General features: G+C 46.0%; 1 protein-coding gene across 1 annotated transcript; it reads left to right on the forward strand.

Annotated features, from left to right (window-relative positions):
* Positions 1-6892: 6892 nt before the first annotated feature.
* F5147DRAFT_657455 (uncharacterized protein) lies at positions 6893-13234 on the forward strand (the record flags this gene model as incomplete). Its single annotated transcript, XM_041434273.1, has 29 exons — positions 6893-7045; positions 7100-7132; positions 7183-7355; positions 7546-7741; positions 7826-7947; positions 7997-8093; positions 8294-8296; positions 8374-8376; positions 8400-8456; positions 8698-8700; positions 8778-8780; positions 8858-8860; positions 8938-8940; positions 9012-9017; positions 9148-9150; positions 9218-9220; positions 9285-9287; positions 9348-9350; positions 9417-9419; positions 9631-9675; positions 9818-10019; positions 10077-10098; positions 10221-10277; positions 10334-11498; positions 11551-11904; positions 12065-12184; positions 12232-12508; positions 12935-13064; positions 13123-13234. 29 exons carry the CDS (start codon positions 6893-6895, stop codon positions 13232-13234), a joined length of 3354 nt encoding a protein of 1117 aa, XP_041287142.1.
* Positions 13235-20191: the final 6957 nt, after the last annotated feature.

Raw genomic sequence — 20191 nt, forward strand, 5'->3', positions numbered from 1 at the left:
AAAGACATAGAAAACCTTGGGATAACAGTGATATCAAAATTGCTATCATCCCCATCCTCTCCGTCGAATCAAATCCTAGCCAATTGCATTCTTCTTGCTTGCATCATGGTTGGGGCTCAGGTTGACAAGAAAGACATAGTTCAGATTGAAAAAAGGTGCCATTGACTCGTTTGGTAGTTTTTTCAGGCATGATTAACAAAGAAATTGTGTAGTTCTGCTCTGCCTCGACTTAGTGTGTCCCTTTTGGTGCAGTTCCAAAAGGCTCTCTGGGCATGGGATGGAGGCGAGCTCGACAATCATAGCACAGGAGTTGCACGCTGGGCATGGAAGCTCTTGGATATTATTTGCCGCATCCTCGAGCTTGCCAGAAATCACTATCTTTTTTCAAACTATTTCATGCAGAACCTGGACATGTGCAGGAAGATTTATTCACAAGCGAGGTCATCCGATGCCTCGGTTTCATTGGCAGCTCTGCAAAATGCACTGCACTTCACTTTCGCTGCTGCCAAGGTATCTTGTGACCCTGCCAAGGTGTGGGATTGGCCTTGGTGGGTAAAGGTATTCCACTCGCCAGATGACTTCGACTGGGTGGTCGACTACTTTGACTTCATATCTTCCGACGACCACGAATTGGTATATGACATCCTTTTGCTATTGGGTAGTATGGGGGTGTGCTGCAGCCCCGCTAAACAACATCTGTTCATCGAGAGGCTGATCGCCTGCATGGACAGCAACATGCCTCTCCATTTATGCCATGCCGCTCTTCGCGCTGCTCACAGTGCCCGAAAACAAATTGCCTTGAACAATGCCATTGATGATGCGAGGCTATGGGACACTGTTTTGACCAAGCTCTCCCCCACTATCTTGTCTGTGGTTTGTCCACACCCAGGTACAACACCCGCCAATGATGATCCCGACCTCTTTTTCGATCATGACCGCGACTTGTGCTATCTTGAACTAGTTTATGCCCTCGCAATGAATTCCGACTGGCACCCCCATTTGTTTGGGGACCACCACATAGATCGGTGCATTAGCATGATTCCACGGTACTGCAATTCCGAATCACCCAAGTGGAATGCCTTTTACATAGCTGGCATCCTCCTCCAAACCACACCTCAACAGACATCGATCACATCGCTCAATTCTGTTATGGAGCAGCAGTGGTGTGACATGATGAGGGGTGTGTGGATGTGTGCTCCCTATAGCATTGACAATGTGCGCTTTTTCAAGCTCCTTCTTGTCCTTGTGGATGGCACAAAGCAGTATATGCAGATTGCTTCGAAATCTGATCTTGAGCAGCTCATCAAAAATGTGGATTACATGGTCGAAATGTTGGAGGGGCACATGCAAGAGAAGAGGCGACTACAGGAGATGGGACAGGAGATGCAAGATTTAGAGCAGGGAGAGGGGATCATCATTACTGCAAAGGAGTTGAGGACTGTGGCCAGTAACATGCTGGAGAGCTTCGGTCAATAATCATTAGTCCTCTAATGTTGACGGTACTTGCAACTGTGTTAGAATCTTGGAATAGAGGAACTCGTAGTGCGGTGTATGTACGGAAGTGGGAAGTATCAAGACCTCAATCATTAGTCGTCTCTGACTTGGTAAATGCTTGTCATACGTAAGGAACAACGAGCATGAGATGCGAATATTTAGAAGACCAGCTGGGGGAGGTGAGGTTGTTCCACAGGGCCAAAACTAGACACTGTCACTGGCGAGGTTCCGCACTCGGCTACCCTATTCTTCATTGATATCCACAGGAAGACAAAGACAAAGTGACAAACGTAGACTTATTGAAAATTATTCGTCTCCATAATTTTTGTTGGCAGAGGTACAAATAACAGCACTGAAATCAATAAGTTTGTCCACCGGAAGCAAATTACTAGTGTTGTCCTGGTCAGTGCCATCTGTCTCCTTCCTCGCACTCCACATCATTCTGCCCTTCTAGATCATCAGTTCTCAATAGACCATCCGAGCTTCCCTAGCGTAGGCTTCGCAGTCTCAGCGTCTGATTCCTGGGAGGTCCGGGCGATGGGTGGAGCTTCTACATCTGAGATGCAGATGATGTTGTTGAAGGACATGAACTCACCTTCATGAAGCGCGGTTGCCTGTTCAGATGAAACTGCGACATGTGTTACAGTAACACGGCATGAGTCCCCCGCCAGCAGACAGCCCTCTGCCACCGCACGGCTATAGACGATACCGGAGCCTCACCAGCTCTATGACAATAGATGACGATAGATGATGACAGACGATAAGTGGCAACTGCCGCCTTAGATAAGCGGTCTGGACTGCACGTGATGACACATGACAACATAGGTCTAGAAGACCTATTTATGTTATCAAGATAGAAGGCAAGCCTCGTGTTGCCTCATGTACTGATAGAAGGGTACCGCATGGACCCTATCTACGATAGAAGCCCGCCTCATGGACACTATCTCTGACTCATGTAGATAAGCAGATTAGAACCCAGCTTTAGGCTGAGCTTAGATATGAAGAGTAGCCTTATATAAGGTCGAAGATTAACAGTAGACGTTCCTTACTTTAATCTTACTAGGTTTACCCTTGAACTCCTTGTCCCGCTAAAGCTACCTGCTCGACATCGACTCGTACCTTCAGTGACGCCTCTCACTGTCTGTAAACTGCTATCATCTCAGCGTAACCCCTCATTAACCACCACGAGCTACGTTCGAGTACGCAACCTTTGCTTGTCTGTAAAAGCCGACGACTCTCAGCACTCGGTACCACTGTCGTGGTTGTCGCTGTTTAGATCATCCTAGTCGCACACGACCGTTTGTCGTAACAACATGTAGGCCCTTCAGCAGCCGGCCACTGCAGAGCGATGCGAGACAATTGTTGGATGAGCGTTGGGTCCGGAACTGTGGCAAAGGATTCAGTAGTGTGATCGACTAGCATGAGTGATACATACCTCCATAACTACTTTCTCGATGACGTCCGAGAAATGCAGCGCGATGGAGGTGTCTGGGATGATGTACATCAAATTCTCGATGCTGCTAGTGTGCAGACTCGGACTCATAAGAATCATGCATGGACGCAAATCCCAGGCCCTATAAACAACACACTCATAAGTTGCACCAGAAAAAAAAGGTTCATCATAAGTATACATAGCATCGAGACTGAACAAAATTGGACAGGAACTGTACATAAGTACAACATAAAATATCTCCCTTGCATCTCGGACATGGCCTTTTCCGCAGAGAGCAATGCCCTTCCAAATATAGCCTATTGACAAAGCCGAATGCTGATGGACTATGTTACCGTCAAGTTAGTCTTTCATAAGAGGGCAATGATAGATTAGTGAATCTCACATTGATCGCATCCTGATGGGTGTGTTCCCAGTCGTGTTTTCACTATAACGAATGATCGATGGGCGTAGGAAGTATGGTTGTTCGGATCAGTGATGATATCTTGAGTGAATAGTTCTTCGGAGATAGGCAAGTCTTCATTTATGCATGCATGACGGGCTGTTGTGATGGCTGGGATCTGCATGAAACATGCCTGTAAATTGGGCATTGCCACTCTGAGATCATTTTATTGTCTCCACTGAGGATGTGCTTGCCGCCCAGGTAGAAAGTGACGCGACACATCCAGGATAAATGCGACGAGAGGGAGATAATTGCATAATCTGTGATTCAGAGTGAGCAATGCCACAAAAATGGAGTGTGACAATACTTTCATAGCGCCAGATACCCCACAGCCAGCGGCGATGATCTCCCCCCAATATCTATCTTTACACCATGATATGCACCACCCTCCATCAATTCCCCATCCCGGGTCATCCCTGAGTGGCGGGGTTTTGCAATTGTTGTAGGGCTTGAGCGACCAGGGTTGCAGAAGCAAGAGTCACGCTTGTTTGTGTTTGTGCCGCGAACACCACGGAGTACGATGAGGACAATGGTACAGATGGGAGCCCGCCCTCCGGGCTGAGGCTGGCGCCCAAGCAAGCCAACTACAATTCCTGCTCAACACCCAATATGGAAACAGAGAGCTTCTGAAGTACATCACACGCGCCAGAAGGCTAGAAAAGACCTTCGGAGATGTCACACACCCCAAGCCAAAGGAAGGATGAAATGGCTCAACGTAGAACTGCTCCCACACATACCACCCTAGACTCGCCTTCAGTTGGCGCATCCCCATTCTCGCGTTTAAATGTGCCTGAACCATTATCACGGTCACCCCCTCGCACTTTAAATATGTATATCACTAGTTACTTACCACATGTACTGTCTACTACAGGGTTTCACCCCAACGGACAATAAACAAGAATGCAAAAAAAAAAAAAAGATGGGAGCATTGAGACATCGACTTCTTCTGACAGCTGCCATGTGGATAGCAATGATTGTTTCAAGCACTCGTAGATGCGAACATGATTATCGGAAGAGACAGTTGCCTTGCAGAACCTCTCATGGATCTCTAAATGGGACGAACACCTGATGTACCAACTTCAATCCAAAATGATGAGGCGCAAATTCGACTGCGCGGACAGTGCCTCTTGCATCAACCAATACAGCCCTTTCCACCCATCCTGAGGAACCACATAAAGCAGCCTGAGACCCGGCACCAGCACCATTTGTTTGGGAATCAGTTGTTTATGCAAAGCTAGTTTACTCCCAAATCTTGACTGTATGGTCGAAAGAGGCGGATGAGAGTATGGTCCCAAATTCTGAGTGAGCCCGGCTTAGTTTGGAGACAGTAGCATCATGAGCCGGGCATTAATTGGTTGGTAAGGGTTTCAACTTTCCGGCAGGAAAAGCCTTTAGAATTACATAACAACAAACAAATGAATCCAACAATTTCTTCCTGTTCAGATGCGTGACAGCAAAGTCACTGTCTACTACTCGCAGAAGGCTATCATGTCCTATGGATACAACAGTTGCCTCACCCAGTTTATTAACCATGTCGTTGGACGGCTACCACTTGAATATTGACACCAGCAGGGAGCAGCAGAGATGATCACCCAATATTTAACACAAATCTGTCGACATTATTCGAAATAGCTGGATCCAAGGCATACAGTCATGCATATCTTTCAAGCTAGTGAGTCTTGACTTGCATCACGAGTCCTCATACTCACTGCCAAAGCATGCTGTTTTGTACGTTCCAGGGGCAAGGTCATGTACTTTATCACTGCGCTCATGAGCAGGTATTCAAGGGTTCTTGGGGCGGATTTTGTCTTAATTCAGTAAAATGCACGCCAGCCCTCCGAATCTACGTGTATGTTGGCCAGTATGTCTTCTTTGATACTTGATAATATGTGCGCCAATTTATAAAGTATGATGGACAGTCGAACTCTTCCGCAGACATGTACCAAACATACCCCGAGCTATCTATGAATACACAAGCTCCGGCGGCCCACTACATCGTCTTTTTCCTCAGTACCACCGAGCGTGGTCAATGTTCCAGTTCAGCCAACATGTAGCACCTATTGATCCGTTGCTCATTAGTCCATACACAGGACTACCATCTTCCGGGGGAGGGGGAACTCCAGATGTACAGACCCTGTTGATCATCACAGGATATCACTCATTCCAGAGGGTGTCTTACATCCTGACATGCTCTTGTTTGCTCTTTCATGTTTCAAGGATCAATCATTTAGAAGACCTTGGAAGATCGAGTTCACCTCCATCCACAGATATTTCCGGTGAAGGTGAGGAATCTTGACTATAGGTGAAACGCTAAAGCTAACGGGGGTTCTACAGTAAGACCAGGATACGAGAATACAACTCGACCCAAAGGACAGCTACTGAGAGAAGTTCCTCTTTAATGTAATGGAGGGAGTCTTCGCCAACTAGACGGGTGGTAACAGGCGCGCGAAGGCGCGAGAAGATAACGCGCGCGTAGGCGCGAGTAAGCGATGCGAAGGCACGCAAAGGGCGCGCGCGAGCGAAAGATGCAAGGGGCGCGCGCGTATACGGAAGCGTGCTTTTGAGCGATGGGGGAGAGTGTTCAAGTATAGCAGATGCGCGAGCGATGGTAGAATAGTGAAGTATAATTGGATTTCAAGTACTAAGGTGCACTTATACAATTTGCAGTATACTCAGATAAGGGAGAAGGGAAGGAACCCCATTAAAAGGAACTTTCCCTCTATTTAAGAAGGGAGATTACGCTATGTGGTGCGCTTACGAGTGTGGTACCGAACCGAGTAACCATATCAACTCTAAATATATTCTAAAGCCTATGATAGACTTTCTGTATGTAAGCGCGGAGATCGGACCGAAGGTACGTCAATTCAGTGAAAGGGATAAGAATAACGCACCAGTAAATCAGCGAGGACATAGGACGGACGGACGGACAAGGGTACAAAGGCCTAAGGGGAGGTGCACAAGCGCGCGCGAAACGCGCGAGTGCATGTAAGGCATGTGAACGAGGCACGTACGTAGGGCGCGCGCGTGAGAGCACGTATGACTGATCCTTCGGATAAGAGCTGGAATGTGTAGGGAATTATGTGGGTAATAGGGCCGTATATTCCGCATTGAGAGGCGTGAGTCTCTACACCGGTATTGCTGCTTTTCAGCTAGACAGGTAGGGAAGAGCAAAATCGTGTCATTTCCATCGTATTCTGATCATTCAATGTAGTTCATATTTCTATCAACATTTTCATTGTTCGACATCGTTTGTTGTGTAATCCTTGTGCTTTGTCATATGAACGATTGAACATTTGCAACTTCTTGTCTATGCGAGAGTATAATCAGTGGTCTGATGCAGGGAGATAAATAAGAGATAGATGCCGTGTGTAGCTGTGTTGTGTCATACTAAGCCATGGCTTTGTGTTCGTTCCCTATCAACTCTCATCAACTCGTTCTGTAACACAGTACAGCTTTTACGATAATTCAAATCACCTCTACTTCAGGACGCACATTAAGATATTCCAATGGCAACCATCGATGCCCAGGACCTCAGAAAAAGAATTCGGCACTTCCAAGTTCTGATCATGGGGAGAGCAAACACAGGCAAAACGACCATCCTTCAAAAGGTCTGCAACACCACTGATCAACCAGAAATTTACGATACCAAAGGAAAGAAGGTGCGGGGATGGTCTATGCCATGCGCGCATTTATCGCTTATCAATTGTGGGTAGATCGATGCTGCCATCGTAAACTCTTCAATCAAAGTGTGTGCACCATTTGCCTTATGGGCATACATGCGCTGACGGATGCTCAGCGTGGAAATCACGACATCACGAACGAGATGGTGTTCAAGAGCAATCCCATTTTCATCTTTCATGACTCATGCGGTTTCGAAGCGGGCTGTGAAGAAGAATTTGAGAACATGAAGAAGTTCATCTCAGAACGTGCACATGCGACAAAATTGGAGGAGCGAATCCATGCCATCTGGTAAGTAACACCCTTCTGATGTTCCGTGCTTGCTTATTTCTATCAGGTATTGTATCCCAATGGACGACCCATGTTGAACATTCCAGCGGTCAGAAGAGAAGTTCTTCTTGGAGTGCGATACTGGGCGTGGTGAGCTTGCAACTTGATTATCACTTGCCATGCTTAGACTAAATGATCACATAATATCCAGTTCTGTGGTCGCGATATTCACCAAGTTCGAAGCTCTGCGTCCATTCGCTTATGGAGAAATCAAGAAGGAATTAAAAGGGGTATTGAGTGAAGAACGCTCAAAGAGAATCGCCCAACGCGTTGAGGAACTGTTCACTAAGACATGTGTCTTGGATCAGTTGTGCAATCCTGAGAACCGTGCCCGCCCCAAGTCTTATGTACGTTTGCAGAGTAAGTGGTTCAGATCAACTTCTTCCATGTCAAAGTTGACCTTAGCAACCGTCCTAGATATGAACCGACAGACTACAAACTGCGACACGCTACTGGAAAGCACCACTCTTGCATTAGATGATGAAGAATTGCGGTTGTGCTTGGTATCGATGCAACAATCGAACCTAGAGCTTTGTATCAAGTGTGCTATCACGTGAGTCGCAGATTTGCAAGTCATATCTGGTTGTTCCAACATCATCTAGAATACTCATGGATCGTGCACATCAGCTATTCGGGATCCTTCGATTCGATTATGAGGCCTATCAGTATCAAATTGCTAGGTGGTTTCCACATCTCAAAGTAAGACAAAGATTGATTCAATCTCATGATTCCCTGGCAATGATGCTCATGGTAAATATTGAAATGCTGAAACTATAGACATTCTGATATATTTTTCTTGATTGTAGACGTCCATTGATAACAGCTGGTAAGATTGCAGTTTACGAAGCTTGAACAGGATGGACAGTGCTGATGCCTTGTTGCTACTCGCCTGTTGACAGTGGGTAAGTGCCTTGATGGTTTCTAGTCATCTACCCATGCTCATGATCCCCATCCCTCACTGCTGCTCACCTGTTGACAGTATGTAAGTGCCTTGATGCTTTCTAGTCTTCGACCCATGCTCATGATCCCTATCCCTGGCTGCTGCTCGCCTGTTCACAGGATGTAAGTGCATTGATAGTTTCTGGTCCTCAACCCATACCATACTCATGATCCACATCCCTCGCTACTGCTCGCCTGTCAACAGTGGGTAAATGCCTTGATGGTTTCTGGTCCTTAACTCATGCTCATGCTCCCCATCCATGGCTGCTGCTTGCCTGTTGACAGAACATAAGTGTCTTGATAGTTTCTGGTCCTCAACTCATGCTCATGATCCCCATCCTGGCTGCTGCTTGCCTGTTTACAGAGGGTAAGTGCCTTGATGATTTCTGGTCCTCAACCCATGCTCACAATCCCCATCCCTCGCTGCTGCTCGCCTGTTGACAGTTTGTAAGTGCCTTGGTGGTCTCACATCCTTAACTCATGCTCATGATTTCCATCCCTCGCTGCTGCTCGCCTGTTGACAGTATGTAAGTGCCTTGATGGTTTCCACTCCTCGACCCATGCTCATGATTCTCATCCCTTGCTGCTACTTGCCTGTTGACAGGTGGTATGTGTCTCAATAATATCTTGTATTGAAATGATACTGAATAGTATAATAATGTTCACTTATTTTTATAGCCTAATGTAAGTATTTTATATTCTATCAGATGAATCAAATCATCATTGCTCATATCATGCATAGTTCGTTGAGTGTCCATCCTTGATAACTTATGTTCCATGTTCATTCATCTTGCATATCTCCTGCCCTGTGCAGAATGTGAGTCATTTTATCCTTATAATGCGAAGCATTAAATCTATCAATCATTCTGATTCTTTCACTATAGGATGTGAGTATGTTTTGCTCATCAAGGGTTCTAGCTACATAATCCCTTGTTCATCATGTGTTTGCAGAATGTATGTCAATCATATTTTGTCTGATATGATAGTACTCCATTGACTCACAACCTTATGTAGCTTGTACGTCTATGGATGGCATATCCTTAACATTACATTGTGATACTTATTGTTTCCAACCCCTGACAGTTTGTAAGTTACCTGAGCACAGCAGTCGTGGTCTACAATCTGGTGGTTAATTACTTGCAACTGTCACGTCAACCAAATATTTAGAACGTGCATCTCTGTTATTAATCAAATGTCAATTTGCCACCTCATGATTCTGACATTCCTTTCCCGCAGGAGGCAAGTACTTTACTCTGTGGTATTGATTCTGATACCCACACTTTCAACCTATGGCTAGGCCAACATCGAGCAAGAGGACATTATCCACATCCTTCAACCTTTGGTAGGTCAGTTTTCCTCCATATTGATTCTCGGCACTGTAAGGTTTCAACAGGCTGCAAAAGGCTCATTGTTCGCGAATCAAATAATCCAGACTGGCATTGGTTAGTTTCTCACTGTATGACCAGTTATAGTCTTGATGACAGGAAGCAGCTACTATGATCGTCCTGGAGTACTCCACCTTTCTCCTGAAGAACTTGGAGTGCGTCAAGTCTGCCGTGGACTGCTACCTGAAATCTCCGATGGCTGTCGCAGTGGAGAAAGGAGCAAAAGAGATTTGTTGTCAAGGCTACGACAGAGAGGAACTGGAGAAGAAGATTCTTGAGTTCATTCTTGAAAATCGCTTGTGTATGTCCCTCGCCTTCATTGTGAACCTGGAATTTGAAGCTTACTGACACGCTGCAGCAAAAGACTTGACTGAAAAGAAGTAGATGGTGCTCGAGCCAAGTTTCTGTTTTTCAATGCATACTACAGTGCACAACACTAAGAAGAGGCCTCTCTGTTGTGGACTCAATCTTTGTGCAATAAGGGAAATTTTTTCATTTTTAGTGTACAAGTAGGTCAAAGAATCATGAATCTGCAACAAAAAATTTTGGTGGTGATTATGTAAGCAGTCCCAATTTCGGTCACCAATTTTTTTTCTACTGGCATACAATCTCCAGTCAAAATATGCCCCAGAAAAACAAGAAGGCTCGGCAGGCCAAGACTCAACGAGCTCCTGGCAGCAAATTCTTTAGCAAAAATTATATTGACAGTGTCAAGGACCTGGATGATGCGGACTATATTGACGAAGAAAATTCATACTCGGACTTGGATGATGAAGGCTGGATTATGAGCCTGCCAGAGCATGAGATGACAGACCTTAGTGCTGTCTCTGACTCTGAGGGCGAGAAACAGGGGCATGGTCATGTGGTCAAAGGCAACTTAGATCACATTGATCGTGGCATTAAGCGACAGGCTGTTGGTGATGGGCAAAGCAGCTGTGAGGTTTCTGATGAGGAGGGAGTTGAAGAGTTCGAGGCTTACCAGATACTAACTGCTGCTGAAGAATTTTGGCAGAAGTTATTTACCAAACATATCAACCGTCTTGATGTTGCCCCTCTTAAAGGCAAGGGCAGCTACACTGGTACAAGCCGAAGCAGTTTCTATCGAAATCAAAGCAAACTTTGCCAAGCAGCAGTTGGGACAGCAAAACTCAGCAATTTCTTTCAATGCTCAATTTCGGTGCCATATACTGCTCAGCCTACTACTATTGAGGTTGATCAGTCCAATAGCACATCCTTCGAACCTGACACACCTGCTGATGCAGACGATCATCAAAGCATCAATCCCCCAGAACCACCAGCACAATTCCAAGACATGGCCCCTGAGCTACTGTCAGATATGACTACATCTAACAATAACACAGAGGCAATGCCCAAGGCTGCCTCGTTCCTTGATCCTACTGCAGATGACGAGCTGGATCCTCCCCATATTCCTATAGGCAAAGTCATCAAAGGATTGATCAAGGACACTACAAAGTACAAGTCCTTCAGTGCACAATTCAAACTCCATGCCATCAGAAATTACCTGGAGTTGTTTGAGCGCTATCGGCAAATCCCTAACATCAAGAATCCTGCAATACAAGCCAGCTTAGCCATTGCAAAATCTGTGGGTAAAGGACCTTACCTTGCCTGCATGATTCGTCGCCTCGTTGTCTACATCCATAGATTCAAAACCCTCCCACCCTCTCGAGCTGGCAAGCACCATGCACACCCTTCTCTGTTGAATAACGAGAGAGTGTATCAAGCTGTTCGTCGTTTTTTGACTATACAAGAAGCTGGGAAAGTCAGCCCACCCGATCCTAAAAGAACAACATAGAATTGATGTCACTTACCAGATCACGCCCCATAAACTTCAGCATGAAGTCAATAAAACAATCATCCCTGCTCTCGGTCTTGACCTGGGAAAAAACACAATCTCCAAAAATTGTGTGAGGCACTGGTTGAAGAAATTAGGCTATGAACTCACCAGTGTAAAGAAGGGGGTATATGTTAATGGCCATGAGCGTGCTGACATTGTGGAATACCGAAAAGCCTTTTTGGCCCAAGTGGCTGAGAATGAACACCTACGAAACGAGTATGATGATACTACCTTAGAGGTCATAGAGCCAAACTTACTCCCTGGAGAACGAAAGCATGTCCCAGTGCATCATGATGAGAGCATATTCAGGTCCAATGAGCTGCAGCAAAGGGTCTGGACGAAGGAGGGGAAAATGCCACTGTGAAAGAAGGGTCAAGAGAAAGCAATCCATGTGTCAGACTTCATTACAGAAGAGACAGGTCGAGTCTGTCACAAGAACAGGTTTTTTGAACTCTCATGTTCATGATTCTTTGACTAATGGTGTTGCTTAGATAGCCGAGGAAAATGCATTGCCTGTGAATGAATGCCTCAAATGTTACGATTCACACAAGATAAATTTTCCGGGAAAGAATGCAGATGGCTGGTGGACGGCTGAGATGCTTGTTCAACAAGTGCGAAATAATTAACATTACATTTACCTTTGCTAATCAATTGTTAGGTTGAACAAGTCATTCCACTCTTTGAGCGGACCCATCCTGGTGCTGTTGCCAAGTTTTTCTTTGATCAATCTGCAGCTCATGGTGCTTTTGCTGTGGACGCACTAAATGCGAGTGAGATGAATGTCAAACCTGGTGGCAAGCAGCGTCACATGCATTCCACCCTTATTCCCACGGATAATCCCAACCTGGCACTTTGTGGAGTGGCTCAGGATATGTGCTTTGCGGAGGATTTGCCATCTGATCATCAATTCTACGAATTCTGTGGCCAACCAAAAGGTATGAAGGTTGTTCTTGAAGAGCGTGGCCTTTGGGATAGCTTGTGTGCTGCAAATGGTGGGAAAGCCCTTCTCAGTGACTGTGCATTATGCAGGATGTCTCAAAAGGATTGCGATGCACTCGCCTGAAGTGCTGCTGCACAGTCATTGTTTGATGATGCTGAGGATGAAAATGCAACTCCTGAAGACAATCTTCGTCCAAACGAATCAACGACGTGCTGCATGCACAAGGTACTCTCATTTCAGGCTGATTTTCTCACAGAGAAGCCTCGTTTGCAGCTTGTTATTGAGGCTGCCAGGCACAAGTGCTATTTTCTGCCGAAGTTCCATTGTGAACTCAATCCAATTGAGATGTATTGGGGATGGGTCAAGATTCGTGAGTCGAATAGTCCTGTTCAATGTAGTGATATTCTGACGAGTTCAACAGGCTTACAAGCACTTGCAGACAGCACATTTCCGACTGCAAGGAGACTTGTTCCTGAGCTACTGAATGCATGTCCTACCAAAGTTATCTGGGCATTTTACCGCAAAATGTGGTGCTATATGGATGCCTATAGGTGAGAAATTTCAACGCCATGGTTTGCAGCTGGTCGCTTAGTGTTTTCGCTCGTCCAGGAAGGGTCTTAATGCTAAGCAAGCAGAATATGCTGTGAAGAAATACCGCTCGCATCGTAAAGTTGGTGCAGGGATAATGATGGATATGGCTATATTGAACAATCCTGAATAAGTCTATGTATTTCATACACTCACGATGGTCCAGCGTAAGCCACAAACATGTTTTTTCTTTGCTGCAAAGCAATGGGGACAAGGAGCGGCTACCAAATAAGGAATGTGGCAGTGCTGGTGGCGTGGGAAGTCCCAATTTGAGTCTGTCATTTTTTTAAATCAAAGAATCTTGAAAAAGTAACCAGATAGGTTTGTAGCTAGGTTCAAATGGAGGCGATTCCAGCAGTTTGGGTACAAATCAGGCAGGATGGGGTGATGTAGAAACAGAATTTGTGTTGGTGTGGTAGCGGAGGTCGGTTTTTCCCATTTTGCACTGTATGGCGCTTGTATTTTGTACGATACCAAGCACGCCAGTTTCAATTCCTGAGCGGTGCAGACTGTGATGTTTCCTTGTTTCTGATGCTCTTCCTCATGCTATCATGATTTACTATACTTAGCACTCCAGTTTTTGCTGAGTGCTGCAGACCGTATTGAATTTCAACACCTGTTTGTCGTATTTCATCATACCATGTTCTGTTTTGTGCTGTGTAGATTTAGGCTTGCGCTGGTCAAATAATTACTGTTCATTCTTATTTTCAATCAAGAAACTTCGAGAACTGGCTCGGTATGCTTCAATGCTGAAGCGGATGGGCATGCCGACTGACAACATTGTTGGTGCTCGTCAGGACAGCATGCAGCCTTGAAAATCTAAGTTGGGTAGACCGCAGTAGATTGAGAGGATGATTGTGACGAAGTTTAGGACAGTGTAATTTGCTTATATCTTAGTGAAAAGGACAACCTGCTGGTGAATGGACACTGCGGCCTAGTACTGTGAGCTCCCCTATATTTCAAGACAAGGAGTCGATGCTTGGGGATGTCAATGGAGATAGAAGTATGAACCAGTGCACAGCCATATCTTCATAGACATTCCCAACACTGAGACAGTTACTGTTTGAAAGTCAACGATCTATGGTGGGCTAGGAGAGTTAAGTTTTCAAACTCCGACAGGTGACCAATTTGAAATTTCTATGCCTAGGTACACCCGACCACCCATCCTGAAGGCCTCATGGTCAGGTTGATATTGGATATCAATATGAACACATAATGGAATGGCTATCATTGAATGATACTCAACCAGTCATCCTTTTCTCATCCCATTCGCGTATGGTGGGATCGAATTCACCGCCGTCTGTGAGAAGAGGATGATTGCACTGAAGTGGCGGTTTAACCGTTTCAGTTACCTTCTTTGTCACTTTCAGTGAAAGTGACAAAAGATCACGGAAACTGCCTCTCCGGTTGCTTATATGCATAGCATCCGCTGACCCAATGACAAGCTGAGCAGACACTGCGGCCCAGGCCTAGTACTCTGAGCTGCCCTATTTTTATACATCTCAAGGCCACAATCGATGTCGATGGAGATAGTAAGTATGAACCACTGCGCCAAATGCTGCAGCGCTGAGCCAGTTACTGTTTGAAAGTCTATGAAAGAATTGGCAGGCCAGCACAATTTAGGTTTTCCTGGAGTCCCAGTGGAGAGTTAAGTTTTCAAACTCCATCAAGTGACCTTTTTTTGTCTTTTGGAAAAGCAAGTCTATTAGTATTATGGAACAACCGACAGTGGACACCACATAAATGCAGCTTATAGTGATTACCTTCATCAGTAAATTCACACATTTCTTGACCTTCCTTTTTTGCAACTTGCTGCCGGATAATTCCCAAAAAGGAGCGGAAAAGCCATTCATAAGAACGGTGACACCAACTTGCCGTGAACTTGCCACAAGACGATTATAAGTCGAAAAAGCAGATGCCTCCTCTTGACTTCAACTTTTTCCAAACTTATTTTAGCTTTTTTGGCAATTATTTTGTACTTATTCCTACATTGCGAGCCATGCCAGTAGCACAATTCATAGATACTTATCATACTTATTGTACACTTTCCAGACTTATTTCACACTTGTTAAGATCATGAACACAAAACACTGTATTGCAGAGGGAGTAAATGATATAATGAGTACTAGCGAGCAGGAGAGAGTAAGTAACAAGCGAGAGAGTAAGTAGCAAGCGGGAGAGAGTAAGAATGTGAGAAGCTACAGGAAGGTGCGGTGAAGGTACAAGGGCGGGCTGCAAAAGCATAGGCTAACTGATGGAGATGTTATTAGTATAAAAAAAGACAAGAAAAATGAAGACTTACTCACATAGTACCTACAGGCAGGACATGGCACCATCAACATCCACTAAGAAGTTTGAAAGACGAGATCATGCACTGGCTGGGAGCGGGATACGGCTGCGGCACCATCAGAATCGGGTAAGCAGATCAAAATATGAGATCACGCACAGTCTAAGAGTGGGATACGGCCACAACACCATCAGCATGGGGTAAGCAGGTAAAAGGCCATGCAAAAAACAAAGTAGGTTAGCATGGTGAAGCAGCATAAAACATACACCTACCTCTGCGGCTTACCAGAGAAAGATGCCACAATTCCAAGACAAGTGTTGTGTTGAAGAAGATGGAGGGGCAGAGCAGTGGAAGAAAGCATTGACTATGTGTCCAAGAATGGTGGACATTTGTTGAACCATGGGAATAAACAAAAATACACAAATGTTTGACTTGGATGTTTCGGACATCGCCTGTAAGCCATCTCAGGCCATGCTGATCCAAGTCGTCGCCCACCGTCCACAGTATGTGAGTGTGTCGATCCTTGTTTGAGTTCGAGCCACGCTGATTCAAGCTGTTGCCTACCGTCCGCAGTGAGTGTGTCGATCCTTGTTCGAGCTTGGGCCATGCTGATCCAAGTCATTGCCTACCATTCACAGGAAGTGAGCGTGGATTCTCATTCGAGTTCGAGCCACGCTGATCCAAGCTGTTGCCTGCTGTTTATAGCGAGTGAGTGTGTCGATCCTCCTTTGAGCAAGAGTCATGCTGATCCAAGTAGTGATGTTCCGGCACAGCTTGGCCCAAAAGCCGTGGCTTTGGCCTGGCTTCAGACGGCTCTGGCCTGAGCCGCGGCTCGAGTAGGGAATTTGCGATTCTGACAAAGTGAGCATGAGCAGGTCATTGTGAAACCAGGATTCAACCACATGACTCACCTGCTGATGAATCGCGGCAGTCGAGAGTGGCGGTGGAATGTCGGCGGCTTCTTCGTGACAGTGAGATATCGACATGGGCAGCTCCACCACACCATTCCCAATACCACAAACGCCATGCGCAAATGCCCAGTGTGTTACGACTGGGGTATGTCGAGCTGTCTTAGTCCGAGTGGACTGAGATTCAGCGAGACAGACGTGGTTCTTCTCTCGAATGAGAGGTCAAAGGTTTCTGGCTAAGGCAAGTATCGGCGACTTCCTTAGAATGATGGTTCTTAGATAGCAAGGTTGGAGACCTTGCTAAAAGGACTAGTTCCAGGTAAAACCCAGTAGATTAAAGTGAAGAACTACATGTGATACGCTATGTATTTATATAGCGAGAGTTCAAGCGGAGCTTGTAAATGCGTATCAAGATAGAAGGCGGACAGCCCGCTTGTGAGACGATAAGAGATAAGAGATAGTAACCATGGTGCGGACAGCCCGCTTTGATAAGAGATAATCGGCTAAACATAGTGATGGTTACTAGCACGGAAAGTCAGCTTGGCGATGATGTGAGTAAGAGTCTGGAAAGTCATTGGTCGCTCAACAACAGCTGTGTTTAAGTACCATTGTTCGGTAACAAAGGAGAAGCGAAGAGAATTAGTGTGCCGTAACACAGTGCACGTCAGCAACTGCTGACGTAGCTCAGACGAATGCGGATGACGAATGAGAGCAGGAGGAGGGAAGAAGGCGAGGATGAGAGTGAGGGAGAGGAGTTGGATGAGACGAGCAGGAAGGAAGATGTCGAGTAGCATAGGGAGTGCTGGATACAATCCACCCGCGCGCAGAAGAGGTTTCCTATTGATTTAGTGTGAGTGGGCAACTTGGTTCAGTGGATGGGCCATGTGCATCACTCATCGTCATTGTCTGTATGGATGGTTCCAACCATCAGAGAGAAGTAGTGGTGGGAAGTAGATATGAAAAACTTACCGTTGAATATACGTTCTTTTTGTCTGAAAACAAATATGATGGTCGCTAAGCTTGCAAGTTGCCAGAGACTTGCAAAGGAATGTGAATTACTGACGGGCACTGCAAGGTTCCAAAAGCCACGGCCCGAGCTGCCGCGAAGAGCTGCAATATAATGTTAAGTCAAGATCAGGTGAACACATCACATGTTGGATGAATATTGAAGCCAGAGAACGTCGCGCTGGATGTCCATAGAGTGGACCTGCAACTCAGTAAATAGTGAATAATGATTAGTGCGACATATATTAGACAGACATTGTCGTGACGTCGAAGTCAAGTCTTGAAGCGACCATTGTGCTTGACATCAGGAACCAATTTGCACTCATTCTATTTTTACACACATGTTTCCCACAAAGCCAAAATACTCTCAAAGCCGTGGCCTGAGCCACCAGCTCCTGGCTTTTCAGAATCATGGGCCGGGCCGTGCACATCACTAGATCCAAGTTGTTTCCCACCATTTGCAGTGAGTGAGTGTGTCGATCCTCCTTTGAGCAAGAGCCACATTGATCCAAGTCATTTCCTGCCGTTCGCACTTCGTGAGTGTGTCGATCCTCCTTCGAGCAAGAGCCACGTAGATCCAAGTCGTTTCCCGCTGTTCGCACTTCGTGAGCGTGTCGATCTCGTTATTGTGTTGCTACTACTGACATACATTGTACCTACACCCATATGTCTAGTACAGGAATACATGGGTCACGGGCTACCCGCCGCGGGTTACATACCAAGTTGAACTACTTAATTTACTTGCTGTACTTATTTTTGTTTTGAATACTTGAACTCACTTTTCTGATCTTATGCTACTTTTCGGCACTTGTGTGTCATCGCTTCCTTTTTTGACTTGTGAGCCAAGTGATTAGAGGTGAATAAGTGTCAATAAGTTAAAAATAAGTTTTAATTTTTCAAAAAAGGTCCACCAAGAAATGTGTGAATTTACTGATGGCCCTTAGTACCGTCCGAGGGAAAATGCTCTTGCGTATGCTCTACTTGTCCATGGGCAGTACTTAGTGCTGCTGCGGTTCGGTCCAGAACCATGGTTCGAACCTGGACTTCCCTGGACCGGACCAGAAGTTCGGTCCAAGGTCCGTTGGAGACCTTGGACCGGACTTCTGGTCAGGTTCGCAGTTTGATCAGTACTGACAAATTGTGAACGGGTTCGGACTGGTCCGGACCGGTCCGAACCAATAAGGTAACATCAAGGTTTGGTTGGTTACCACATAGTTGGTACATCAAACACGCGGATACCGCACGCTTGGTTCAAGTGTTGCACACGTTGTCCCACTCAGTGCTCCCTTCCCCCACAATTGATCCTTGTCATTGACCTTCATCGCAGTGGGATCGGTCCTGTGATGTCACTGGTATGTATGTTCCCCATCTTGCTTATTCTCTAATTCCCCGTCCAATTTTTCTTATTTTGACATTCTCAATCTGTCAATGGCTAATATACAGTATCGCAACGCCCATCTCAACTGCTAATATGTTCAATTTCTAGGAGATATTCATTGTTGCCTTACATTGTAGGTGCATGGGCCTTCAAGGTCCAAATAAAGGGATCACCAATAGCACATCTGAGGTGAGTACCTTTCTCTTCTCTCACAAAATGACCAACTGTGCTGTTGGTGCTGATGGGGCATTGAAGGATGCCTCTGAAATTCAATGGTTCAATGATGCGGATGATGACACGCCAATTACTCCTCCTCCTGCCAAAGACTCACTCGCTGTCCTTATGCAAGGTGGAAGGCAGCCGGCATCTATCAAAGGTGGTACTTGATGCTCTTCTCGCCCTTTCAAGCCCTCTGCTCGTCTTCGAGCAGCTGATAACACTTCACCTGAGTTGTCTTCAGGCACACGCCCATGCAAACGGGCATTATCGAGTGCAGACGATGCACCCATCAAAAAGGTTGCCATACGAGCGGCTCCCGAGGAAGATGACTTAGACGACAACCTCATCCCTCCCATTGCCGATGGAGACGAGTCATCCGCTGATGATTCAGAGTACACTAACAATCTCGATAACAAAGCCGAAGAAGCCGACGACACTGAGGAAGCATACCAGAAGACCAAGTCACTCGGAGATGCAGACCGCCAGGTACATTTTTTTCTTAATTATAATCTACGGACACATTTCTCATCAACATTGTCAGGCCCGCCAAACATCCAGGAGGACAGATCGCACAGCTGATCTCCGGACCATTTTCACAGAAGAGAAAGGGCGTCTCAACCCAGACACTGGGACACCTGAGGATGGCTGGTGGTGCAATATTTGCAAGTACGTAAATTTCTGTACTTGTGGGACTCCGTGAGCTACCTGGTAGCCTCGGTCTGCGAGGGCCTAGGCAGCATACCTCAAGGTTTTTTTTTTTGCTTCAGAGTTGGTCCGTTGGGGTCATAGACCCTATGTTGGACATTACCTCAAGGTTTGTCATCCCGTCATCGGCGTCATCGGCGTCATCATGCATGTCGATATTACGTCAGCCCATGTACACCGCATCACTCGGTCTACTAGGTGCACCCGTTGGTTTATGGTCTGCAGCCATCCTTCTGTGATGCTTTCCTCTGTATGGGTCTTTTCTCCTATGACCCTCTCGCACCTCATCGTCCAAATTAGGTACGTCGACTCCGACAGGACGATTCGGATAGCGCGATGCGCCTCGCTTGCGTGTGGCAGTCATGTAGTCATTTGGGTTTGACCGATTTTTACGGGGCATCGTGAAAATGCTACGCCACTGCTGCGATATTCCTAAACGGTGAGTGCGTATTAATAGAACGTCGCGGCGCAGCATTTTCCTTGTGTCCATTTCGACGGACCAACTGCCTAGGTTTAACGTTTAAACCCGAATAAGGTGTACTCAAGGCCTCATGATCAGGTCGAATTGGGGCCTTATTGGATATCGAT

The sequence above is a fragment of the Suillus discolor genome (assembly GCF_016758755.1).
Source record: "Suillus discolor strain FC423 chromosome Unknown F5147scaffold_85, whole genome shotgun sequence".
Classification (NCBI taxonomy): domain Eukaryota; kingdom Fungi; phylum Basidiomycota; class Agaricomycetes; order Boletales; family Suillaceae; genus Suillus; species Suillus discolor.